This window comes from Salvelinus fontinalis, chromosome 33, assembly GCF_029448725.1.
Source record: "Salvelinus fontinalis isolate EN_2023a chromosome 33, ASM2944872v1, whole genome shotgun sequence".
Classification (NCBI taxonomy): domain Eukaryota; kingdom Metazoa; phylum Chordata; class Actinopteri; order Salmoniformes; family Salmonidae; genus Salvelinus; species Salvelinus fontinalis.
The window spans coordinates 37,752,543-37,780,497 of record NC_074697.1 but is presented as its reverse complement, the minus strand read 5'-3'; the positions used below and the strand labels follow the sequence as shown (position 1 = coordinate 37,780,497).

At 41.5% G+C, this 27,955-nt stretch overlaps 1 protein-coding gene across 3 annotated transcripts; it reads right to left on the bottom strand.

Annotated features, from left to right (window-relative positions):
• LOC129832159 (alpha-2-macroglobulin-like) lies at nucleotides 1–27,755 on the bottom strand. 3 transcript variants are annotated; one of them, XM_055895985.1, is made up of 35 exons: nucleotides 27,670–27,755; nucleotides 26,905–27,085; nucleotides 26,419–26,575; nucleotides 26,112–26,164; nucleotides 25,173–25,193; nucleotides 24,676–24,841; nucleotides 24,472–24,556; nucleotides 23,351–23,501; nucleotides 23,100–23,220; nucleotides 22,667–22,776; nucleotides 22,350–22,520; nucleotides 21,871–22,104; nucleotides 21,594–21,660; nucleotides 19,536–19,681; nucleotides 18,788–18,937; nucleotides 16,786–16,935; nucleotides 16,488–16,575; nucleotides 12,416–12,572; nucleotides 8,544–8,769; nucleotides 8,266–8,392; nucleotides 8,016–8,137; nucleotides 7,877–7,928; nucleotides 7,715–7,798; nucleotides 7,400–7,576; nucleotides 6,441–6,516; nucleotides 6,065–6,221; nucleotides 5,829–5,903; nucleotides 5,263–5,425; nucleotides 4,663–4,853; nucleotides 4,166–4,381; nucleotides 3,858–3,976; nucleotides 1,338–1,428; nucleotides 712–780; nucleotides 447–555; nucleotides 1–345 (listed from the first exon to the last, which is right to left on the bottom strand). In XM_055895985.1, the coding sequence occupies exons 1-35, from the start codon at nucleotides 27,753–27,755 to the stop codon at nucleotides 305–307; spliced, it is 4,389 nt and encodes a 1,462-aa protein (XP_055751960.1). In that variant the 3' UTR covers nucleotides 1–304. The 3 variants fall into 3 exon arrangements, with proteins under 3 accessions (XP_055751960.1, XP_055751961.1, XP_055751962.1); XM_055895986.1 differs by having other exon boundaries at nucleotides 12,416–12,569; XM_055895987.1 differs by having other exon boundaries at nucleotides 12,416–12,539.
• Between the last annotated feature and the right edge of the window lie 200 nt (nucleotides 27,756–27,955).

The window sequence follows — 27,955 nt, the reverse complement described above, 5'->3', positions numbered from 1 at the left end:
TAAGGTTTTAATTAAAAACTTTAATTCCAGTAATTTACATCCTTTACTTTAGAGCTTGAAAGATGCCTCAAGGGTTGCATGTGTGACCTCTGTTAATGTAATTTTCTTCTTACATCTTCAAAGCGGCAAATACAATGAATAGGTCCATGTAAAGAATTCTCTAATAACAAAATAGCCAGCATTTAGGTAAATTAATAAAGGAATATTACATATAGTATAAGGGTCAGGCCAGCAAAATAAATTTACTAATAATTCAACATCACCAATAATTATAGATTTAACATAGGACAGCAGTTTGTAACCCCTACTTGCAAGGGAAGACATATTCTGTCTCTGCCTGGTCACCTGAATAAAACAAAAAATACAGGTAAGTCTCAGGAAATGAACTAAATGTTACTAAAAATGAGGGAAAAATACATCTTGGGGAAGGTTAGATTTAAACTTACTCGGCTGGTAGTAGTCGTAGATCTTGACCACCGCTGGCTTTAGATTTTGTACTGGGAGCTCCTGTATGATGTCCAGGGTGTGGTTGAAAGGTGGGAACAGTGATGGTAACTGTTGGGAGAGAAAAAAACACATTTTTGTTACACTTACTTAAACCCTCCAAGCAGAAGTGGTAATTTTGGTTTTGCTGACTTTGAAGGAGATTAATTCCATTATATTGAGAGTGTTATGTGCACTGTTTCAAACTGATGGATGATTTGGTCTCACCTCTCTCAAGTACATTAACACATGGTCATCTTTAGTATCGACACGATCTACCAGAAGTGAAACCGACAGCTGTGAAGACAAGCCATTCACTGATTATTCATATTGCATCGACAATGTTGTAACTTTAATTAGGTTACAGAGTTAATGTTTACAGTTAATTAATTGAGCTGTATTTAAATATATTTCTCTTTTACAGTTATTTACATACTGTAATTATAAGAGTAATTGTGTTATAATTCATATGATGAGATTGAGCGAACTACAGTATGTACATATTTCTGTTGTATTGGCTGCAAGTACCAGAATGCCTTGCGACAGGAAGTAAGAAACAAGAACGCGCCAGTTATGTACAAGTGACTATTATGTAAAAGTGATTATCCTGGCTTTCGCTAGCAACTTTCTTTTATTGTTTAGTAGAATCTAAAGTGGTAAAATATAATGTGAACCAGTATTATTACTACAATAAGCTTTCATCTTACAACCGACGTCTAGAGTCATTACTTTGAAGATAGTTATTCCATTGACAAAATATATGTTTCAGTAAGGTTCACAGATGAGAGGAAAGAGCTACATGGAAAAAGGTCACAGGTAACACCATAAACGTATGTTATCAACATAAAACTCACTCTCCCCAAAGACTCTGGGTCTGGAGCAAACCCAGACAGCATTTTCAAATCCACTATAATCATATTGGTGGTCAGCTCCTTTCCATGATATCTGTGAAAGAAAAGAGATGCCTGTGATTAGAGGTCGACCGATTCATCGTATTGGACGATTAATTAGGGCCGATTTCAAGTTTTCATAACAATCGGTAATCTTAATTTTTTGGACACCGATTATGGCCGCAAGGATTATGGCAGCAAGGAGCCATGGTAATTTGCTAGCTAGCATTAAACTTATCTTATAAAAAACAATCAATCTTAACATAATCACTAGTTAACTACACATGGTTGATGATATTACTAGTTTAACTAGCTTGTCCTGCGTTGCATATAATCAATGCGGTGCCTGAAATTGTGTCACTTCTCTTGCGTTCAGTGTAAGCAGAGTCAGGGTATATGCAGCAGTTTGGGCCGCCTGGCTCGTTGCGAACTGTGTGAAGACCATTTCTTCCTAACAAAGACCGTAATTAATTTGCCAGAATTTTACATAATTATGACATTACATTGAAGGTTGTGCAATGTAACAGCAATATTTAGACTTAGGGTTGCCACCCGTTCGATAAAATACGGAACGGTTCCGTATTTCACTGAAAGAATAAACGTTTTTTTTTCGACATGATAGTTTCCGAATTTGACCATATTAATGACCTAAGGCTCGTATTTCTTTGTGTTTATTATAATTAAATCTATGATTTGATATTTGATAGAGCAGTCTGACTGAGCGGTGGTTGGCAGCAGCAGGCTCCTATAAGCATTCATTCAAACTGCACTTTACTCCATTTGCCAGCAGATATTCGCAATGCTTGAAGCACAGCGCTGTTTAGGACTTCAAGCCTATCAACTCCTGTGATTAGGCTGGCAATACTATAGTGCCTATAAGAACATCCAATAGTCAAAGGTCTATGAAATACAAATGGTATAGAGAGAAATAGTCCTATAATAACTACAACCTAAAACTGAGAATAATTAAGACTCATGTTAAAAGGAACCACCAGCTTTCATATGTTCTCATGTTCTGAGCACGGAACTTAAACGTTAGCTTTTTTACATGGCACATACTTTCTTCTCCAACAATGTGATTTTGCATTATTTAAACCAAATTGAACATGTTCCATTATTTATTTGAGACTAAATTGATCGATTTTATTTATGTATTATATTAAGTTAAAATAAAAGTGTTCATTGTTCATTCAGTATTGTTGTAAATGTCATTATTACAAATATATATATATATATATATATAAAAATCGTCTGATTAAATCGGTATTGGCTTTTTTTGGTCCTCCAATTGTCACATTTCTGACCTTATTTCCTTTGTTTAGTCTTTGTTTAGTTGGTCAGGACGTGAGCTGGGTGGGCATTCTATGTTTTGTGTTTCTATGTTGGGTTTGTTGTTTGGCCTAATATGGTTCTCAATCAGAGGCAGGTGTTTGTCATTGTCTCTGATTGGGAACCATATTAAGGTAGCCTGTTTGCACTGTTTGTTTGTGGGTGATTGTTCCTGTTTGTGTGTTCATCTGTTCTGTGTTCCCATGTTCAGGACTGTAGCGTTTTCGGTTCCTTCTGTCAGTTTGTTGTTTTTGTTCGTCGTTTAAATATCCTAATTAAAATATGGTTTATCATCACGCTGCATTTTGGTCCTCTTCTCTTTCACCCGAAGACAGCCGTTACACCAATAATCGGTATCGGCGTTGAAAAATCATAATCGGTCGACCTCTACCTGGGATATCAAAGTTTGATTTTGATAAAAAAACTAATTAAACTAGTTTGATTATTTTATCCATAAAAAGGCCAGGTTGACAGATTTTTTTTCTTACTGTTCCTGATCCAAGCCTAGGTAGAAACCAGTGGAGGCTGCTGAGGGGATGTCACACCCTGACCATAGAGAGCTGCTTATTTTCTATGTTGGTTGGGGCGTGACAGTGACTAGGGTGGGTTATCTAGGTGAATAATGATCTATGTTGGCCTAGTATGGTTCCCAATCAGAGGCAGCTGTTTATCGTTGTCTCTGATTGGGGATCATATTTAGGCAGCCATTTCCCCTTTGTGCTTTGTGGGATCTTGACTATGGCCTGTTAGCACTATTATTAGCTTCACGTTTCGTTTGAGTTTTATTGTTTTGCTGTGAGTTTCACTTAGTAATAAAAAGATGTGGAACCCAGATCACACTGCGCTTTGGTCCACTTATTATAACGATCGTGACAGGGGAAGACGGCTCATAGTAATGGCTGGCATAGAATGGCATCAAACACCATTTTTTGATACCATTCCAATATTCCACTCCAGCCATTACCATGAGCCTGTCCTCCCCAATTAAGCTACCACCAACCTCCTCTGGTAGAAACTAGAAGTGAAATAACCAATAGGAAACAAAGTGATTTGGGTCAAGTCCATTCTGTAAGACATGCTCCATAATAACACTTTGGAATGTCATTAATAAACGTATTGAAATAATTATCCTGTAAATGTGTCATTCATTCTTACTGAGACTGGAGTTTCAGCGTGACTCTGGGCCTCAAAGAGTTGTTGTTGCAGTCTGTCTTCACCTGGATACTGAGTGTTGTGCTGTCAGTAGGAGTAGGGATGTTGTAGTGGAGCGCCACCTGGGAAAGAGGGAAGATGTAGTCAGGGGAACAAGGTTGACTAAATATATACATTTTACAAGCTTGATTTTTTAAAACTTTTCATAAACTAGATAACAAGCCAGACAAAGCTTCTTAAATGTTTGAACTTCACAGTAATATAAAAATCTGATCTTGCCACATAGGATTGGGAGGAGTGTCTTCACTGACCTGCACTGAGGCACAAGCACTGCCCTTCACTTCCACCGTGTACTTCCCTTCTGTGTCCTGCAGCGCACTCTCCTGGTAGAGAAGCTTGTTGTTTTTGTTAACTTCAAAGAGGTGCTGTCCCCCGCTGGGAGACTGTACTGTCACTGTGCTGGTGCCCTCTCTACTGAACACCCTGGTGGAGTAGAGAGCCAGGGCCTGGAGGGCCACCACTGTGTCCTAAACACACACACCAACAACAGACAAATCTGTTCAAAATGAATGGAGCTATCCCATTTTACAGAAAGGTTCATTTTACATTGGTCAGTTCCTAGAGTGACTTTCTCATTTCATCCATGATGATTTCTTGGCTCCACTTCAGTGGAAGTTAGCCTCACCAGGCTTGACATGACAAGAAGCACACACATACCTGTGATCTGGTAAAAGTCAAGGTAATAACGCCTCACTACTAGTGCACAGCACCGAATGCCTTTTTGGAACAGAGGCGTTTTGAAGTATACCTGTGTGGAAGAGAAGCCTCCGTAGGCGTTCTGCTGTCTCACCAGCCACCTGACGATGCGAGAGGCGTAGCCCAGGTCAGTGGCAGACAGAGGGGAGGCACTGAGGGAAGCCAGCAGAACGTAGGAGCTGATCTCCACTGCCAGGGAGGCTGAAGTCTCTGAGGAGGTCTGAGTCCAGTGCAGGAGACCCCCTGAGGGATGAGGAGCGCACGTGCACACACACACACACACACACACACACACACACACACACACACACACACACACACACACACACACACACACACACACACACACACACACACACACACACACACACACACACACACAGAGAGAGAAAATAGGGACTCGCTTATTCATCACTATACAGGATACAAAGTTCTTCACTGACCTTCACAATGAATTTTATGACAAACTGAATTTTATTACAGACACCTGAGTTCAAATCGTATTTGTGTTCTATAAAATACTTTGGGTGTTTGATTGAGCCTATTTGGAGTGCCAGACGGGCGGAGGGTTTGCACTTTTGGGATTACTCCATTGACTAACTCAATTAAGTCAAGACAGCACAAACAGATCTTGGACCAGGATATGTTTCACCCTCTTGTAATGCGACCGTGTCCAGGTGCTGCAGAAGTTGGGCCCGAGTCTCCATGTCCCCTGCCAGGGTAAAGGTGTAGGCCAGCAGAGCAGTAGTGTAGGTGTTGGACAAATCACTGGTGGAGTTCTTCAGGCAAGACAAACTGCCGTACACAACAGGATCCTAGAGCACAAAATAACAGAGCAGCACATTAAGAGACATGTTACCCTGGTCCCAGATCTGTTTGTACTGACAAGCCAATACAAACAGATCTAGGACTAGGCTACAGACATTCATGCTGAAGCACATCTAGTTTTTTAGCTTGCAGTAGTAACTAAGCCTACTCAGTTTTAACAGCGCAATACCATTTAGATCTGCTTATGGTAACACATATTCTTATACTTATTGCATAGGCTACTTTGAGAGAGAGATTATTTAACGGAATTTTAAATACACAACTTATTGCATTGCAGATGACAGTTGATGTAAGAGGTACACAACAGACTTCATACAGGAGGCTAAATCAGTTTCCTGTAATGGACGTTGTTGTCTTGAGAAACAATGGTTATCTGCAGATGCTACTTACCGACACTGACATATTGAGCTCCAGCATTGAAGCAGTGATGTAGGCCGTCAGCGTGACTTCATCTGTCACCCCACCCTATAAAACAATGTGTCAAAATACTACAATGTGTATTAAACTACAATTCTGTTGAAAGCATCATTCACAACTTCATGGCTGGTCTGATGAGACACACAACTACATCTTCTTCCATCTTCCTTCAGTTTATTATCAACTATAAATTTGATATCATTAAGTACCTTCATTCTGTTATTAAAGAGTTTCCCCAATCTGACGAAACACCCATGTTTGCCTTGCTGACTTTCCAACCAAGTCGTGGACTCTTTAATTTTCGCCGGGTCAATATAAATGAAAGACTGCGCTTTGCCAAAGGATCTCAAGACAAAAGCAGTCAGCCTGAGGAAAGAGAACTATATTTGAATGTCCCGTCATAATACCCACATAAGGTTGTCATAAACATGACTTAGAGCTTGACATCACATGCAATGACAGCTTATTTTAACTTATGTCACATCCATGGTCTGTCAGAGACAATGCCATTTGATTGGTCAATACTTAATTGAAACAAACACAGTTATAATGTGTTTACCAGGAGTTGAAAAACACTATACTCACCAAGTATTCCCCGAGCCTTGTCCAAATGTGCTGTATGCACCATTATAATGCTTGTAGTTCAGCTGCCTTTGGTAACCTGTCGGTGTGTTTTTAGAGTGAACAATAAAGTGACCAAGTGTTTTTATAGTCACTGAGTGTATGCCCTAAATAATACCCTATTCCGTATATAGTACACTACTACACTAAAAAATAAGTGTACTGTGTAGGGAATAGGCAGGGTTGGGTAGATTACTTTCTAAAATGTAATCCGTTACAGTTACCTGTCCATAATTGTCATCAGTAACGTAAATTGTGGATTACTCAAACTCAGTAACGTAATCTGATTACTTTGTTACTTTTGGATGACTTTCCCCTTAAGTATAGAAGATAAAAAAGTATCCACCAAACACATTTGGTGACTTGTGGTCAGACATCCTCAGGTGGAACAAACTCAAACAGCCTTTTTCAATGCTGAATTGAATGTCATTGAGGAAACAGAAAGGTGTCAATGTGTTTTTTTCAGCAAACATTCTTTCTGAATTTAAGTTAGCAATGATCTAGATTTTGAAAAGTATCTGTAATCCGTTTACAATATTTTAGCTGGTAGCTGATTACAGTGACTATTTTTTCGGGGGGGTAATCAGATTACATGGAACTGATTAGATGTAATCAGTTACTCCCCAACCCTGGGTGTGCCATTTGGGATGCATCCTCAATATTCTCTGATCAAATTATTTCAGTGGGAAAACATCCTGAAGTCCCTACATGTGTTGAGTCAGTGATGCACTGTTGATAAAACACTGTGATGCCATCTCTGCTGGAGCTCTATCATTTACATGATAGCAGGGTCGTAGTCATTAGGGCACACTGTGGTGAAACGTTAAAAAAAGGCTCTGATTGGACAAATCCAGCCCTGTTTCAGTCAGTTGTCTTCCGTTTGGTGTCTAATCAATACGATCTATATTTTGAGGGACTCTTACCACTAGTGAGGAACTTGTTAGCCTTGTCTCGAATTGCTGGAGTGAGCTGCTCTGTGTTCCTCAGGTACTCCAGGATGTAGATATTGGGGGCGAGGAGGGCCATATTCTGCTCTCCACACCCATACGGCATCTGCAGCAGTCCATCCAGGTTCTTGAGGGCCCGACCCAGGATGTCCCCTACAGAAAAACATGGGACTCTGTAAGACTGTCCTCTTTAGCAAGCAGCAGCATTATCGCTGGAGAAGGGTTGCTTTTCCCACCACTATGCCTCAAAAAACTCACTACACCTCTCTAAATGATACAATGGTATATTACCCAGGACTGAGAGAGAAATTCGATCAGATCCATCCACCACATTCTTGGGGAGTTGCAGTTCCACCTCCTCTGTCAGAGCTTCTCCTGTGGACACAGATGATAAGATGAATGGAGATGATCAGTTCAATCACAGTGAACATTCAACGTTCATGCATTACTGACCAGTTGGACACAGCAACCAGTTGTAGGTGTCGGTCTTCTCTGTTCCCTCCGCCTGAGAGGAGAGGAGCTTATTTTCAGTCAAAGGCACTAGATGGTATCTGTACATCAGTAAGTTCCATAACAGCAGTAGACTACATACCTTCACCAGCAGGCTCTTTGTAACTGTGTCGATGCGTCCTCTCTCTGGTACGTTCACAATCTCATTGTCACATGCAGTGTGGGACTGGACAGCCTCTGCACTAACGGACACATTCAAATCCCCTACACACACATTGACAGACAGAGCGCAACACAGGTTACAGAACATCCAATACGGTGACTGAGAGTACACAACTCAGGTTAACATCCATTCTGCTGTTTGAACAGTTGAATGGAGACTGGTGACTTACCCAGGACTGAGGGTGCCATTGTCCAACTGAAGGTCTTTCGTCCATTGGCACACAAGCATGATGAATACTGGACATCATTCAGGGGTGTGAGAGTGTAGTCTAAGGAAGGAGCCGGAGTCACAGAAACCTGCCCAAGAGGAACACTTGTAAGATTACATGGAAATCCCAAGACTGATACACTGGGTGTAATAAAAAATAAATAAACACTGACTAGGCAAACTGCAACAAAACACCACATTTTATACAACTCGAGAAACGATCATGATGCAGTGCCGTACCATGATGCATTTGGACAGGTAGTTGAACACAGTGGCCTTCAGCTCAAAATGCTCTCCACGGATGATGGAGTAGGGCAGGGTTAGCTCTAGGAAGAAAGGCTGGAAGACAGTGATCTCCACAGGAGGAGCCAGACCGAAGCCGCTAGGGGCCAGGCAGAATGCCTCTGTCTCCCAGGTGGTAATGGTGTCTGGGACTGTAAGGGGAATGTCTAGTGTTCCAGATTCCCTGTAATAAAGAAGTCAGAGGTCAAACAGAAAGCCACTAAGTGAAAATAGAAACATTTAGCCAACGGGGTAAATTGAGCCACACTTGTTTCTAGGAAACCATACACAAAATGTATAATTTAACCAAATATTTAGTAAGAGGTCATCATTTGATGGAGTCTGTAAAGGAAGAAAACACATGGAAAAAGTGGTAAGCAACTTATGTCCAAAGAACAGATATTTTACCAAGTCAAATTAATTTATTGTTAAGATTGTTCTATACATCATTTGGGGTCTCTATAAGCTACATTGAATAGATAGCACACTAGTTCCAATTTGGAAATACTCACGTTAATAAATAAAATAATGCTGTATTAGATTAAACTTTAAGCGTTTTAAAATATCTGGTTATAGGGGTGAAGGTAATCCAAAAGTAATCGGATTACATCACTCATTTTGAGTAATCCATTACATTGCCGATTTATTTATTTTTCAAGTACTGTAACTATAATCAGTAACGGATTACATTTTTTCAAGTAATCCGCCCAACCCTGAACAGGCTTAATGCATGGCGTTATCGCTGGGATATGACGTAACAGGCCTGGCCTGTGTTTAAGTGTTGTTTTTTTAAAGTACAAAGCGTTTGTTAGGTTTTATACTTGTGTAAAAAAATGCTTAAAACGCTTAAAACGCTTGTTGTGTTTGTGTTGAATTGTGTTTCGGAAATAGAGAGACATGAACCAAGTTTCCATCCAACCGTTTTGCGCTCATAAAGTATGTCGGATAAACATTTTTATGGCCTGATGGAAACAGATAATTTGTCTATAAAAATGTTTAATTGTAGACCCCCAAAAATATGCAAGACAAGGTGGGACCTTATTGTGTCAGTAAAACAAATTATGCGAGAAATGGAGGTAGAAACGCTTTTATGCGCAAATATTGATATAATAACCATCATATCTAAGTAAAACTTGGAATCATGCGATGACATGGTGTGTGGTCCTCCCACTACGACTAGGAAAAGCATGTAGTTCATTAGGCTACAGATGAAATAAATGATGAAGAACTTCATAAGGTGGTGAAAGTGCAAGGTGATGAGGTTGATGCTCCTTTCCAATAAATATTGAGGGTTTTATCCTGGTGACCGATGCTTGGCCGTCATTTGACAAATAAAAATAATGTCCATAATAATCTCATCATAGTTAATTTGATGGAAACATCTCTGGTGTGCAAATACGCACATTGATTTTATGCAGATTTAAAAAAAATATTTGCATGGAAATCTGTCCCCAATCGGATGGAAACCAAGCTATGGTTTTCAAAAAGGTAGTGGTAATATTTCATTCAGTACAGAAATTTGTAGGCAGCTTACTTATACCCTGTACCGTGGGGTAAGTTGTGCCAAAATAAAAAAAATTGGGACAAGCTATGTTTTCAATACTCTAATGTTTACATTAATTCTGATTATTTCCAGGGATACACAACATCCTGAAATATATGTAGATATCTTTGTTAGAAAGAATACTATATTTCCCTTTGCGGAGTGATGTTGAATGTAAAAAAATGTATACATTTACACCACGCACCTCTACTCTGTAATGCAGTTTAATGAGGTACAGGTTCCTAATCTGGACCACTAATGTATGTTTTGATATAGGCGGGTTGGTTGTTTTACAACAAAACCGACACGTATGCAACTATGGGGCAAAATAGACAGGGTTGCCTTAGATTGTTGACAACAAGTAAACTACACTGCTCAAAAAAATAAAGGGAACACTTAAACAACACAATGTAACTCCAAGTCAATCACACTTCTGTGAAATCAAACTGTCCACTTAGGAAGCAACACTGATAGACAATAAATTTCACATGCTGTTGTGCAAATGGAATAGACAAAAGGTGGAAATTATAGGCAATTAGCAAGACACCCCCCAAAACAGGAGTGATTCTGCAGGTGGTGACCACAGACCACTTCTCAGTTCCTATGCTTCCTGGCTGATGTTTTGGTCACTTTGAATGCGGGTGGTGCTCTCACTCTAGTGGTAGCATGAGACGGAGTCTACAACCCACACAAGTGGCTCAGGTAGTGCAGTTCATCCAGGATGGCACATCAATGCGAACTGTGGCAAAAAGGTTTGCTGTGTCTGTCAGCGTAGTGTCCAGAGCATGCAGGCGCTACCAGGAGACAGGCCAGTACATCAGGAGACGTGGAGGAGGCCGTAGGAGGGCAACAACCCAGCAGCAGGACCGGTACCTCCGCCTTAGTGCAAGGAGCCCTGCAAAATGACCTCCAGCAGGCCACAAATGTGCATGTGTCTGCTCAAACGGTCAGAAACAGACTCCATGAGGGTGGTATGAGGGCCCGACGTCCACAGGTGGGGGTTGTGCTTACAGCCCAACACCGTGCAGGACGTTTGGCATTTGCCAGAGAACACCAAGATTGGCAAATTCGCCACTGGCGCCCTGTGCTCTTCACAGATGAAAGCAGGTTCACACTGAGCACATGTGACAGACGTGACAGAGTCTGGAGACGCCGTGGAGAACGTTCTGCTGCCTGCAACATCTTCCAGCATGACCGGTTTGGCGATGGGTCAGTCATGGTGTGGGGTGGCATTTCTTTGTGGGGCCGCACAGCCCTCCATGTGCTCGCCAGAGGTAGCCTGACTGCCATTGGGTACCGAGATGAGATCCTCAGACCCCTTGTGAGACCATATGCTGACACATGCACATTTGTGGCCTGCTGGAGGTCATTTTGCAGGGCTCTGGCAGTGCACCTCCTTGCACAAAGGCGGAGGTAGCGGTCCTGCTGCTGGGTTGTTGCCCTCCTACGGCCTCCTCCACGTCTCCTGATGTACTGGCCTGTCTCATGGTAGCGCCTGCATGCTCTGGACACTACGCTGACAGACACAGCAAACCTTTTTGCCACAGTTCGCATTGATGTGCCATCCTGGATGAACTGCACTACCTGAGCCACTTGTGTGGGTTGTAGACTCCGTCTCATGCTACCACTAGAGTGAGAGCACCGCCAGCATTTAAAAGTGACCAAAACATCAGCCAGGAAGCATAGGAACTGAGAAGTGGTCTGTGGTCACCACCTGCAGAATCACTCCTGTTTTGGGGGGTGTCTTGCTAATTGCCTATAATTTCAACCTTTTGTCTATTCCATTTGCACAACAGCATTTGAAATTTATTGTCAATCAGTGTTGCTTCCTAAGTGGACAGTTTGATTTCACAGAAGTGTGATTGACTTGGAGTGACATTGTGTTGTTTAAGTGTTCCCTTTATTTTTTTGAGCAGTGTATATTTGGCCTCCAAATGTTTATTGAAAACATAACTACATTAGTACAATGAGCACTTGTTGTATCTCAAATGCATCGTTACAGTTGTTGGTTAGCTAGCTAGAGAATTTTTGCCATATTAGCATAGACATGACATGAGTCAAAACACCTCAAAACAAGACATGTTATCAATAACAAGATACAACGAGCTGAAACGAGCCACCGACTATTCCCCACATGGCAGCTTCTTGTAATTGTTGCTAACTAGCTGACCATTCAGAATCATAACATCACACAGCCTTCTGCCTCAACGATGCGCGCGCATTATTTTTGTGACATTGTCAGCCAACCCATCTATAAGGCAACAGCCTCACTGTGCAGTGCTCTTACCCAACTTCCACAAGATCCCATATCCATGTCTCGGGGAAGAACGTACGGACTGTCTGTATGGGTGGCAGACGGGCTCCGTATATTCCAGGAAGTCCAGCTTCACCCCTTAAAAGGCTGTCCATGGCTATAGGGTGAGAGGAGTGTCTGTAGGATACTACTGAAACAAAACATAGTCATTCTCGTGTTAAGATCAGCCTGGTCAAACCAGACTGAATGCTGCTTTCAACGGTGATGCATGCAGTGTTCAGACTGGTTTAACCAGGTGATGGGTTCTGACTTCTAAACTTGAAAATATGAAATATCCTTATTCATGTCACTGAGGGAGAGAGGGGAATGTATAACATTTACATTCTGTCAGAATATGTTATTGTTAGACATCAGGGATCCTTTGGAAAGGAGAAGAGCCACAGTCTGGTACAAGTCAACAGGACAGCTGTGAGTTGGGAAGGAGTGAGGAAATTGTGCCGAGATCAAGTCAGATGAATTGAGTAATAACCAATATCACTAAAGTTCTGTCTAGCAACAGAGGTGTACTGGCTGTTCCGATGTGTAAGGAGGACACCCAGCATAGGAGGAAGGGTTAAATACCAGTGCTTATGGTGCCGAAGAGGATGGCTGACGTTTTACATGCCCTCAATCAGCCCGACTAACCTGTGTCTGTATGTAGCCTCGCTACTTTTATTGCCTCGCTAATGTATATAGCCTCGCTACTATTATTTTTCACTGTTGTTTTGATTTCTTTACTTACCTATTGTTCACCTAATACCTTTTTTGCACTATTGGTTAGAGCCTGTAAGTAAGCATTTCACTGTTGTATTCGGCGCACGTGACAAACTTTGATTTGATTTTGTGCAATTTCATTCGTTTTTCACGTTTGTAACTTATGCTTTAACTTATTTTGTACATAATGTTGCTGCTACCGTCTCTTATGACCAAAAATAACTTCTGTACATCCGAACTGGGATTACTAACCACAGACTGGAAGAAGCTTTTTCCTTTAACAAGCCCAACGAGAAAGATATACTGCTCTCCCGGGAACAGACCCAGATCCCCGTCATTTGCGTGAAGAAAAGACGGAGGAAAAGAGGACGCAGATCAGGCTGCCTTCTGAGAATCCGTAGGTGAGCGAGTAACTCCCATTGCCATCAATTCTACTTGCTCACATGTAATCATTAGAAAATAAAAATGGATGACCTATGTTTATGATTATCCTACCAACGGGACATTAAGAACTGTAATATATTATGTTTCACTGATGTTTCACTTCTGCACCAGCAGAACAGAGAAGCTACGTATGGTAAGACGAGGGGTGTGTGTCTTTTTGTCAATAACAGCTACTGCGCGATGTCTAATATTAAAGTCTCAAGGTATTGCTCGCCTGAGGTAGAGTACCTTATGATAAGCTGTAAACCACACTATCTACCAAGAGAGTTCTCATCTGTATCATCTGTATTATTCGTAGCCATCTATTTATACCACAGACCGATCTTGGCACTAAGACAACACTCAACCAACTCTATAAGGCCATAAGCAAACAAGAAAATGCTCACCCAGAAGCGGCGCTCCTAGTGGACTTTAATGCAGGGACTTTAATGCAGGCAAACTTAAATCAGTTTTACCAAATTTTTACCAGCATGTCACATATGCAACCAGAGGGGGGGGAAAAACTCTAGACTACCTTTACTCCACACACTGAGATGCATACAAAGCTCTCCCACACCCTCCATTTGCCATATCTGACCATAATTCTATCCTCCCGATTCCTGCTTACAAGCAAAAACTAAAGCAGGAAGTACCAGTGACTCGCTCAATATGGAAGTGGTCAGATGGCGCGGATGCTACTCTACAGGACTGTAGAGTCACGCTTTCAAGGAGCGGGACACTAATCCGGACACTTATAAGAAATCCTGCTATGCCCTCAGACGAACCATCAAACAAGCAAAGCGTCAATGCAGGATTAAGATTGAAAACTACCACACCGGCTCTGACGCTAGTCGGATGCGGCAAGGTTTGAAAACTATTACGGACTACAAAGGGAAACCCAGACGCGAGCCTACCAGACTAGCCGAATGCCGTTAATGCTTGCTTCGAGGCAAGTAACGCTGAAGCATGCACGAGAGCACCAGCAGTTCCGGATGACTGTGTGATAACGCTCTCAGTAGCTGATGCGAGCAAGACCTTTAAACAGGTCAACATTCACAAAGCAGCGGGTCCAGATGGACTACCAGGACATGTCCTCAAAGCATGCACTGACCAACTGGCAAGTGTCATCACTGACATTTTCGACCTCTCCCTAACTGAGTCTGTAATACCAACATGTTTCAAGCAGACCACCATAGTCTCTGTGCCCAAGGAAGCGAAGGTAAGCTGCCTAAATGATTACCACCTGTAGCACTCACGTCGCTAGCCATGAAGTGCTTTGAAAGGCTGGTCATGGCTCACATCAACAGCATCCTCTCGGATACCCTAGACCCACTCCAATTCGCATACCGCCCGAACAGATCCACAGATGAAGCAATCTCAATCGCACTCCACACTGCCCTTTCCCACCTGGGAAAAAAGGAACACCTATGTGAGAATGATGTTCATTGACTACAGCTCAGCGTTCAACACCATAGTGCCCACAAAAGCTCATCACTACGCTAAGGACCCTGGGACAAAACACCTCCATCTGTAACTGGATCATGGATTTCCTGACTGGGCCGCCCCAGGTGGTAAGGGTAGGCAATAACACATCCACCACACTGATCCTCAACACTGGGGCCCCTCAGGGGGGTGTACTTAGTCCCCTCCTGTACTCCCTGTTCAGCCACGACTGCGTGGCCAAACACAATTCCAACACCATCATTAAGTTTGCTGATGACACAACAGTGGTCGGCTTGATCACAACGATGCGACAGCCTATAGGGAGGAGGTCAGAGAACTCGTGCCAGGACAACAACCTCTCCCTCAATGTGAGCAAGACAAAGGAGCTGATCGTGGACTACAGGAAAGGGGGGGGGGTGGGGCTTGGGGGGCGAACATGCCCCCATTAACATCGACGGGGCTGTAGTGGAGCAGGTCAAGAGTTTAAATTCCTTGGTGTCCACATCACCAACGATCGATCATGGTCCAAACACACCAAGACAGTCGTGAAGAGGGCACGACAAAATCGTTTCCCCCTCGGGAGACTGAAAAGATTTGGCATGGGTCCCCAGATCCTCAAAAAGTTCTACAGCTGCACCATCGAGAGCATCCTGACTGGTTGCATCACCGCCAGGTATGGCAACTTCTCAGCATCTGACCGTAAGGTGCTACAGAGGGTAGTGTACGGACCAGTACATCACTGGGGCCAAGCTTCCTGCAATCCAGGACCTATATAATAGGCGGTGTCAGAGGAAAGCCCATAAAATTGTCAGAGACTCCAGTCACCCAAGTCATAGACTGTTTTCTCTGCTACCACACAGAAAGCGGTATCGGAGTGCCAAATCTAGGTCCAAAAGGCTACTTTTAACAGCTTCTACCCCCAAGCCATAAGACTGCTGAACAATTAATCAATTGGCCACCGGACTATTACATTGACCCCCCCATCCCCCTCCATTTGATTGGTACACTGCTGCTAGTCGCTGCACTAGTCACTGTATGCATAGTCACTTCACCCCTACCTACATGTACAAATTACCTCTAACCTGTACCCGCACACACTGACTCAGTACCGGTACCCTGTGTATATAGCTCGTTAACGTTATGTTATTGTGTTCGTTTTTATAATTTTTTACTTTAGTTTGGTAAATATTTTCTTAACTCTTCTTGAACTGCACTGTTGGTTAAGGGCTTGTAAGTAAGCATTTCACGGTAAGGTCTACACTTGTTGTAGTCGGCGCATGTGATAAATAAAGTTGGATTTGATTTGTGTGACTATGTCTTTGTCTGTTCAGCAGTCTGACCCATTGGGTGAATAAACTTGGCTTGAGCTTATTATAGTTGTCCGTTTTTACTCTGTTATTTAGAACCTAACACAAGCTATGTTAGAATAACAAAAACCATACATTTCCCAAGATTCACCAAAGACGTGGTAAGGAGGACATCTCACCATAGGAGCGATGGTACTCGTTCCCCTTGTAACTTAGGCAGGAAGGTGCTCTTATAACCAGGTTAGTTGCCAGCTTCAGTCCCAGGTTCTAGAAATATCAGAATCACAAACAAGGGAGCTCAATATTAATGAATGTCTCCGTTTAATTGTTCTATTCTGTATGTATTTTTTTGACTCAAAAAGGCTATTTTAGAAATGTACAATTTAAGAAGATGAATGCATGGTAACAGAATGGTAACTGATTCTTACGAGAGAGGAAAACAGGCTTCAAGTTAAGAGAAAACAAGGCAGAAGTTACCTGAAAAACTTCAAAAGGTTCATTTTTTTGGTCAGTTGGTCCTGGGTATGGTATTACATATCTCCTTGGTCTTACACGTAAACATGACACTGGATCTTCAAGCTGGTAGGGAATGTATGTTGTCTCCTTGACTGGTAACAAATCAAATATCTGGAATGAGATAATAAGGAGACGTGAAATTACCTTGTTCATTGGGCACCAAACAGAAGGCAGTGACTACTTGGACTTGTCTAATAAGAAATGCTCAATGTCAACAGTGAAGAGGCAACCCCCGGGATGCTGGCCTTCTAGGCAGAGTTGCAAAGAAAAAGCCATATCTCAGACTGGCCAATAAAAATAAAATATTAATATGGGCAAAAGATTACAGACACTGGACAGAGGAACTCTGCCTAGAAGAGCAGCATCCCGGAGTCGCCTCTTCACTGTTGACGTTGAGACTGGTGTTTTGCAGGTAATATTTCATGAAGCTGCCAGTTGGGGACTTGTTATGCGTATGTTTCTCAAACTAGACACTCTAATGTACTTGTCCTTTTGTTCAGTTGTGCACCATGGCCTCCCACTCTTTCTATTCTGGTTAGAGCCCGTTGCGCTGTTCTGTGAAGGGATAGTACACAGCGTTGTACGAGATCTTCAGTTTCTTGGCAATTTCTCGCATGGAATAGCCTTCATTACTCAGAACAAGAATAGACTGACGAGTTTCAGGAGAAAGTCCTTTGTTTCTGGCCATTTTGAGCCTGTAATCGAACCCACAAATGCTGATGCTCCAGATTCTCTTTTTTTTATAAATTTTTTTTTTATCCCATTTTCTCCCCAATTTTCGTGGTATCCAATCGCTAGTAATTACTACCTTGTCTCATCGCTACAACTCCCGTACGGGCTCGGGAGAGACGAAGGTCGAAAGCCATGCGTCCTCCGAAGCACAACCCAACCAGCCGTACTGCTTCTTAACACAGCGCGCCTCCAACCCGGAAGCCAGCCGCACCAATGTGTCGGAGGAAACACCGTGTACCTGGCCCCCTTGGCTGGCGCGCACTGCGCCCGGCCCGCCACAGGAGTCGTTGGAGCGCGATGAGACAAGGATATCCCTACCGGCCAAACCCTCCCTACCCCGGACGACGCTATGCCAATTGTGCGTCGCCCCACGGACCTCCCGGTCGCGGCCGGCTGCGACAGAGCCTGGGCGCGAACCCAGAGACTCTGGTGGCGCAGTTAGCACTGCGATGCAGTGCCCTAGACCACTGCGCCACCCGGGAGGCCCCCAGATTCTCAACTAGTCTAAAGAAGACAAGTTTTTTTGTTTCTTTAATCTGCACAACAGTTTTCAGCTGTGCAAATATAATTGCAAAAGCTTTTTGAATTGATCAATTAGCCTTTTAAAATGATAAACTTGGATTAGCTAACACAACGTGCCATTGGAACACAGGAGTGATGGTTGCTGATAATGGGCCTCTGTACGCCTATGTAGATATTCCATAAATAAATCTGCCGTTTCCAGCTACAATAGTCATTTACAACATTAACAATGTCTACATTCTATTTCTGTTACTTTAATGGACAAAAAAATGAGCTTTTCTGTCAAAAACAAGGACATTTCTAAGTGACCCCAAACTTTTGAACGGTAGTGTATGCTGCTGGCTCATGTGAGTATAGTGTAGAGAATCATTGTACCATCTAAACCATTGTGAAATATATTTTCCATAATCCAAAATATTGGTGTTTCAGCTGTTTGAAGATGGTGTACAAAACCAAAAGTAAAATAGAAATAGCACACATAGAACAGATATACTGCTTCTTAGACTTGCATTCACGTAGATCTATAACTCACATTTCCACTTTAAGTACCAATTGGGATATGCTTTCCAGCACACCAAATGGCCCACTGTGAACAGACCCACTCCATATCTGCTATAGGTACTTCTTATTCCCCTGAAGCTGGTTGTTGTGGCTAGCACCACAAAAGCTGTTTACATGGTGGTTGACATTCACTTCAGTGAGCTGTTACCTTGTCAGCATCCAGCCTCTTCCCTGGCTCCATGATGTGAACACTCTTGTCCACAGTGCTGAGGCCACAGAGGGAGCCGGGCTGGGCCGAGAGCTGCAGCGTGTTCTTCTCCCCTGGGACTGCTTGTGAGGGTGAGAACTCCACAAACACCTGGCACACAGGACATACATAAGTGTACATGATACACCTTTAGTGTCTGTTATAAATATGTACCATTTGTGTTAAAGTGGTTGCTAGCTAGCTCGCGTACTCCCTTTAGCGTTAGCATTAGCATTGTCGTCGGGAATGCATTACTATTTAGCATGCTTATTAGCGATTAGCATGTGTTAGCGTTTGTCTGTGGTGCTAGGCTATTTTCGGTTGTAGGTCGCTCATGCTTATTATGTTTCATAATGTGTTGATCTTTCTACATTGCTCTATTGTTTATTTGTGCATCTAGCATGTGTTTGGGTCCACAGCTTGTTTAGTTTGTTGACATGCAAATAGGCATATTTTTCTCATACTGTGCTATAGCCTAAGTTCTCCTATTTTTTCTTTACAGAACCACAATTAGTATCAGAGAGGGTGGTGTTGTATTTCTGTGTGTGGATCTTCATTAAACCCTTGAACTAGAACTACTGCTTCCTCGTGTTCTGAACGGACACCCGTGGTGGTTGCTTCCAGCCTAAAATCCAGCACCTAAGTTTTTTATTGGTCCTTCGAATTCATAAACGACTCATATTTGTCACATACATACATACACACACACCTTGTGTCTGAAGCATTTCTCCGTGGGGAAATTCATGCTGTGGGCGATTACAGTCTCGCTGGGTAGCAAACTGTACACCAGGACCTGTACCAACGGCGCCATCTCTGGAACCACTGCCAACTTCAAGGTGACTTCACCCTCAGTTACTGCAAAGCAAGAGCATATCACACTGAGTACGTTTACATGCACCGTAATAATTCGATATTAAACTGATTATGGCTGAAAACAGATTATGCAACCTTACTCTTTATCTTAATCGGCGTAAAGCCAAACTCAAACAAAGCATACACCGATTAAAACACCATGGGCATATAAAACGTTGGGTATCCACAAAATATGCCCCTAAACATGCATGCCCAGTTTTCACTCAAAAGTTGGTATTTATAATAAACTGAATTTGAAGTGAGAATGTGCTTATCCTCCTGTAAACTTCAGACCATGCGTACGCACAGTTTCTAGTGGTTGAAGTACTGCATTGCAAGATGGCAAAAGTAGCCTTGTGCAGGAATATATGACACTCTTATTCATAACAAAAAACAGGTAGCTAAATATAATAATACTACTAATAATAATAATAATTTCCCCTTAGCGAAAATCGATGTATTTTATCTTTGCATTCTAAAAGATGGTTATTTCTAATTATTAATTTCATTACCATGATCATTGCAGAATAAATCCTCACCTTTTCTGGCTGTGATGGTTTCATAGGCTACCCCCGAAACAGCCTATAGGCCTACAGCAAGTTAGGATAGGCTACTTGAATTTCTCAAACATAATACATATATCATGCAGAATAAATTCCTCACATTTTCTGGCCATAATGAGTTCATATTCCCGAAGTAGCCATACAAGAAATTACCATGTACATCGCTCATGTAATTGGGCCTATTAGATAGGCTATTATACTGTAATTTCACGTTTTTACTTTTCGCATCGGACAGGGAGCGCGGTTTATAACATACAGTATAATTTAACAGGTGAACAGCAGTTGATTGTTTGTATTGAAGTGTGGAGGCTACCACTGTAAGTAGGCCTACTGTAGTTTTCATTTTAGATAATGTTTCAGAATTCGTGGGCAGTGCAGCATATTTGTTTCGGAAAATAATTCTGCAAAATATTATTGCATTCAAACAATATTTTTTTATTTCACCTTTATTTAACCAGGTATGCCAGTTGAGAACAAGTTATCATTTACAACTGCGACCTGCGATCTGTTTAGAGGTCCACAACAATTTTCAATTGGTTTTGTCTTTCAGAAATGGCCTGGTAGCCTACAGCAAATGTCACTGCAAAATAAATAATTCTGGCAACACCTCCAAAGACATTTGATCAAGTTCGCCATTACTATTTCCTGTGGCTATTGTCTTGGCCTAATTCCAATACCATAAAAGGTGAACGATTAGCGTTTTCTAGGCGGAGTTATAATGCTCGTTGATGCGCTCTCAGTTTTATAACAGGTCTGAAGTATAATCAGAAACATGCGTATGTATGGCATGCACCAAGCTTTATGGATCTCAATATTTGTGTGTATGTGCAGTCTTTTCAGAAATGGTGCACGCAGATATTTAGTGTTAAATTTACGCAACGGTTATGAATGAGGCCCCTGGTTTTCTGTACAATCATTCAAATTATTAGTATTTGTAAATGCCTTATTCGGTGATGCAAACATGTAAACACCTTAATGGTGTTCCAGCAGTGTATTTGAACTGCTCATGTGCTAGCACCAGCCGAGCGATCTGCCTTCTTTAGCGCGAGGGAAGTGAGTTTGAATGTATGTGTTTTATAAGTAGTTTTCACATACAAACTTTATATGTCCGAACTCAGAATAAAATCTTTTTTTATTATTATTTATCAGTAGCCTGATTTCAGACTTCCATGTTAACAGGATTATTAGGGAAAGTGTTCTTCTTGCAAAGCATGTAAACGTTTTAATCTAAGTGTTATATTAATCTGCCTATCCACAATAATCGCATTATTGTGTGCATGTAACTGTACACACTGTCATTGTCATCAAGCACCTCCCAGTAGGTCCAGAATGACTTAATAAAACTTCCTCACCAGGACTCCCCTGCTGTACAGTAACCTTCATATGTCCATGCTGAAGTATCGCCCCTCTGGATAAGGCCTGGAGGAGGGAAAAACAGTTTTCCCATCAAGTCAGGAAGAAGGAGATGAGGAATATTGGTGTTGTATAGGGCATCCTTCCTTTAAAGGTGAGAGGCTGGGACTATGTCTGAAATGACCCTGGTCAAAATAGTGCACAAGGGAATAGGGTGTCATTTTGGATGCACCCTGGGTTTGCAGGTTGTCACAACTTGTTTCTGGTTCTACTCACCAGGTAGATGACATCCACGGAGCCCTTTGGGACGGTCTCCCCTACGATAGCGTACTGGATGGTAATTGACACTTCCTCCCCACATGCCAGTGGTTTCTCTATCTTCTGAATAGCCAGAGAGCTGGACGTTTTACTGTGAGGGACAGTGGGCTGGATCAGTGAGAGTATGTGTTGCCCTCTGTTGAAATAGGGGACCCTGTATCTAGTGTTCTCCGCTTCTGGTGTGTTGCTTATCTGGAAATCAACAGAGGGAAGAGAGAGTATAACTAAAGGCCCAATCCCAAATCGACCCTTAGAGCTCCACCTCACCCTCTGATAGGCTAGTTGGAAGTTTCACCATATTGATTATTATACCAATGGAATCTCCTCAGATCTCCACAAGAGCATGATAGACCTCAGGGAGTAGGGTCAATGGGGTGATTTGGGATTGAGCATAAAGAGTCTGAGTCTTTCAAAACCTTAGAAGGAATCATACTTACTATGAGGTTAATATCCTCTTTGGGCATAGTGGTTGTGTTGAGGGAGAAACTGGCAATACCATGACTGTCCGTGGTTAGGTTCTGGAGACGATGTGAGGACCAGCCTTTCTTCTCCAACAGGTAGACTAACATGTCAGAGATAGGTGTGTTGTTGAAGTGAACAACGTTTATCTGAGGGAAAAAGGAGGAATGTGATGCTACATCTGTTTGTCACTGTTACCTACTATTAGTAGTTAAGTAAACAGGAATGTCAAAGAACAAATGGCATCCACAATTCAACAAAGTACAAGGAACAATAACACTGGATTTGGACTTACCTTGCCCTCGATAATTGATCCATGCTCATAGATTTTGGGTGTGTCGACAAACGTGAGTTTTCCAATCACATAGGAGAGCGCTATGTGTTTTTCCTCTGAGCGTGTAATACCTGTCAAAGGAAAACAAATGAGAATAGGATGGTTTATTTAACAAGAACACATGCCACCATGATGCACAATGACAGTTCACAATGCAGAAACTCAATTGCAGTGCAGCTTACACAAGATTTTAAAACATGATTAAAAACATATATATATATATATAAAACATTATGGTGTAGCACCGAAGGTCAAATACAGGTCTCCACAATCTAATTAAACATATTGACATCATGCCTTTCACTCTCAATAAAAAAAATATGTTTTCATTTGACTGCAGGCAAATGTTGTCATCATATTTCCCAACTCCAAATTGTTGTGATAAATTACTTGCCTGTCCCCTCCTCCTCTACTTTTGCATTAAAACTCAGCCTGTCTATGAGCATTTTCTGTCCGGCATTCTTTGTGAAAATGGACATGTTGAAGACATGAGAAGCACAGCCAGTTTGGTCTATCTGGGAAAAGCAAACAAAACCACAGACATTAAGAACTGATTTAAATACATTTAACCACATCACATTAAAATGTAATATGTTGGTGAAAACAATTATACTGATGATAGTTTCTACAGGAAAGCATACAGACCTTTATTGACTCTTTGTGGCAGGGGGCTGTATAATCAGGAACTCCTTGTTGAGTTGTCACATCAAATCTCATTGATATCAATACATCGTTCCTTAAAGGTCGGCACAACTCTACCTCTGCTTTTCCAGGTACAGGCTGTCCATACGTGTATCTGATTTTATTTCATAATGAAAAGCATCAAAAACATCATAGATTTCCTACTTAGAGAGACATAGTATATTATAAACCTCATATGAGACATTACAAAGGCTCATACATGCGTGCTTACAACAAGTTCAAATGCATTATACCTGCAGGCTTTCTTTAAGTCAAGTACTTTTAACATTGTCAATGCATCTAGACCTGTATTGATAAAGCCTCTCAGTGTATGAGTGTTGATCTAGGATCAGTGTAATCGTTTGTGTCACATGCACAGGGGGAGGGAGACCTGATCCTAGATCAACAATCCTACTCTGAGATGCTTTATGACTAAAGGCCCAGCTGTTCATGTAAATGCCACTGTCTCAAACTTTTAAATTATCAGGGTACTCATAGAAGCAATTTATAACATTGAGGAGTAGTAGCATTGTAGGTCTTCAATTCATTTTTGTCATTAGCACAGATCTGAGTTCAAATACTTGCATATTTAAGTATTTGTTTCCAAATACACTATTTCAAATACCCCTAGGACCAAACAGACATGGGTTGAAATGTATGGAGTATTAAAATATTTGTATTTCAGTATTTCCAAATACATTCCAATACTGAATTACTTGTATTTAAAAAAAAAAAAAAAAAAAAGTATTTATTCAGCTAGGCAAGTCAGTTAAGAACAAATTCTTATTTACAGTGACAGCCTACCCTGGCCTACCCTGGCCAATTGTGCACCACGTTATGGGACCAATCACAGGCAGATGTGATGCAATCTGGATTTGAACCAGGTACTGCAGTGACACCTCTTGCAGTGTCTTAGACCACTGCGCCACTCGGTAAATACTTACTTTGAGATGTATGCAAAAGTAATTAAAATAATTCAATTAGTATTTGACTCAATGTCTGCATTAGCGCAATGCGATTAATTAGACAGTGACATTAGTGGAGTAACAACAGTGCATTGCAAAACGGCGATAGTGTAGACTCACGTTGCACACACTTCTACTTTATACTCCTCTTGAACAATGCTGATCTCATCGGTGAGGTTCATTTTGATCTCAAACTTTGGCAAAACTAGATATAATAGAACAGCAGTTAACTCATGAATGTTCCTGAATTGTGATTTATTGATTCAACTGCCAGATCCATAATATTAACGAGCATGAAAGGTCAAATAAAGAAGCTCAACTTACCATATTTTTTTACCTTGAAGTGATGTTGTATTTTGTTATCACCAATCCACACTACAATAGCATAGGATCCTACAGGTGCTTCAGAGTTCAGCGGGTGAGAAAGCTGCAGAATGTTGCCACTAGATGATGTATTGACCCACTGTCCAATCCTGTTCTGATGAATATCCTGTTTATTCGTAGAACAAGGGACACATTTAGCAGGGCACAACCTTGTGGAACGTTCAGATACAAATATGTTATGTAGGCCAAACATGCCTGTCTGACATGTAGAATAAGGAGTCACGTCAGTTCTATTCATGACATCTCTATCTGAAATGTTCTGAAGTTTGCTTACTGAAGGTGGCCCTGATGTGTTCACATAAAGCTGATATGGAGTCTTCTGGTAACTGCCATGTGGAAATGAATGATGACCTACCTAGCTGGTGGAGTCATCGTCTTATCGTGTTGTAGTATTTAGTGACACTCTTTATAAATTGACAGACTAATAAGGGTCTTACCTCAAGTTCCACAACATTGTACTGTGAAGGGCAAGACAAAAGGTTGGTTAATGTTTTATGAATAACTCAAATTCCCACAAAATGAACAGAGGAGCAAAGCTGTCTACAACTATAGGAATTAGGCAGGTGCTTAGGTTCGTCTCTTCAACTAAATATCACAAGTAGTATTTGCACTGGGACTTTAATATAAATTCAGTAGATCTCATACATTCCAATCTGACCTACAGTAAATTAATTGAAAACCCTATGGCCTGTGGTGAATGTTTGTGGACCCTAAAATCCACCCACGCAGGTTTATTTAGAGAACCTCTGCAGAACCTTTGCACTGTGTGCTATGGGTCTCAAATGTTTGTGTAGCCTTATCAAACAGACATGGCCTAAAGATTTGGATTTTGCCCCATAGTTGTTCAAAACATTTCCCATTTCCAAAGTCTTATTGTTCATGAAGTACTAACGAGATGTGTATAACATGTTGTGGCTAGTTGATTACTGAATTAAAATAACCATTTACAGTATATTGTCCATAATAAGCCTTGTCCCTGTCCATAAGGCACGAGCCTATGTCCTGTTTCTGTAGAGTGAAGGAGCCTGGACAGGACGCTAGTCTATTGCTGGGCATTAACCTCAATCCATCCCCTTAATGTTCAGTGCCAAGTAGAGAGGCATCTGATCCCGTTCTTTGGTAAGGCTTGACACCCTAAACCTTCCATTCTCAAGGAGGACACTAACCACAAGGCCGCAGAGTTGAGTTGGTTGGACAATATCGTACATAGTGTTACATGATAGCTGATTGCTACATCTATCAGACAGTAATGTGAAATGATTCTTGAGATTCTTCTGTATTTGTCTTTTTTTAAGTAATTGAGATGCTGATCTAAATGAAGACCAAATAGAGGTCATTGTTTTCAAGATTCAATTATTCACATTTTCAAGACTCACCAGCTGATTGACAGGGCTAAAATTGGTATCCAAGGCGATCACTCTAAACTGCACTGTAAAAAGACAATGAAAAGACAAAGACAAGCACTCAATGAGACATTTAGAAGCATAATTTAGCTAACTTTCCCAGATTTTCCAGGAATCCCTGTTGAAGGATTCCCAGATTCCAGGAATCTTTCAACCGGGATTTCTGTAAAACCTGGGATTTTCGGGAAAGTTACCAGAATTTTGCAAGAAACTTTCGACAGCTACTCTGGATAGAGCAAGCAGACTAATTGTGTAGGTCACTGGCTCTGTGTAAAATTACCTGTTTGTCCTGGGTTGTAGATTGGTTTATCCGTTTGGATGAATGTCATCGGGCTGTACGGTTTGATCATGACCTTTCTCTCCTCTGTCGATAGAAACGTTTCACCTTGAACCTCCACCTTAAAGTTTTGCACTTCCTCACTCTCCACATGAGGGGCCTGTCAGGGAGACAATGGACCAATAACATATGATCCAGTGTGGCTTAGTTGGTATTAATGTGCTGCAACAATATCAAGGTTAGGAAGATTCAATCACTTCTCCTTCCATCAGTGTGTTTTTAAAATTATTTTTCTTTAGTAGTTAATGTCATCTTTTTTATGTCAAATTTCAGCTTGAATCCCAGAAAAGTTTTGGTAAGCCACCACATTGATATTTCCCATCAAATAAGATAGCATTGCACACAATATGATGAGATGCATCACAAAGCTAAAAAGTACTGTAAACTCTTATTGGAATGGTTCTGGATGTCGACCAGTGCTGGGCTGACCTGAAACTGGAAGCAGCGGTGAAACTCTTGGTCAGAACTCTCTTGGAGAAGAATTCTGCTCTGCTCATCAACAATCAGAGATATGGTCATGACCAGGGTCTCATTGGGCTGCAGAAGACTGGCACAAAGCTTGGCCTCTGAGCCTGCCTGGATCACTGCAGGAATGGCTACCATGTAAACCCTAGAGAGAACATATGCATGCACAGCAGCAAACATACAGGAAAATCAGTACAAAATGAGAGTGCACCTCTAAACAAGAAACTGCAGATGTAGTATCTTAATTTCACAAATATTGTTATGGCAAAATAATCCTGCAGCAACACGATTTGAATGTTATGTCCATAATGTTGCTTGATATGTGGTTCCGCAATTAGCTGGACAAAAGTAGGCTACAGGTTGCATGAAAAGTGCAATACTGTTAATATAACCATGTGTTAATGCAGGTTTTCAATTAATTTATGTCAAACACAATGCTCGTCTGCATTTCCTGCGGCGCCATGCATGTAAAATGTGTGTAGAGAGTACATGTAACAACAAAATAAAATATTTTGTCCTCCAAAGAGGAGGGGTGGACCAAAAAGATAAAAAAAATAATAATAATTAAAATTTAAAAAATTATTCCTTTTTAAAAAGCCTATACTTATAGGTGAAATACACAGAACAAATATCTGCAGAAAGGGTAGATGAAAAACAGTTCTAAATTTGCTCAGGACGAGACACCACATCTGATGACTAAATTCTACCTGACTGTGCAGATTTACTTACGGTCTAGGAGTTTCTTGACAGACACAAAGCCAGTGAAAGCAGGCGAACAGTATCCATCTCCAAACGTGAAGCCCAGAAGGAACCATGACTCAAGGAGAGAAATAAAAAACAGCAAGTCAGCCTATGTCCCAGTATTCCTACTGGCAAGACTATCCTACTGCACTGTGTAGAGGACAAGCAGAGGAACTGGTGTAGCCAGGTTGAATGATTGAGGTAAAAGCCTTGTGAATGTTTGACCAATTTGTGTCAATAACAGTGATTTTCAGTGATTGGCAGATTCTCTGGC

Bases quoted from the DNA above. Each gene is read 5' to 3' on its own strand.
- LOC129832159 (XM_055895985.1), bottom strand. From the start codon at position 27,755: ATGGTTCCTTCTGGGCTTCACGTTTGGAGATGGATACTGTTCGCCTGC. The intron at 16,576-16,785 runs GTAACTTCTGCC...TGATATTTCTAG, and splicing joins AACCTTTTGAAGTTTTTCAG to AACCTGGGACTGAAGCTGGC. The intron at 4,854-5,262 runs GTGAAACATATC...CTCATCCCTCAG, and splicing joins CACGGTCGCATTACAAGAGG to GGGGTCTCCTGCACTGGACT.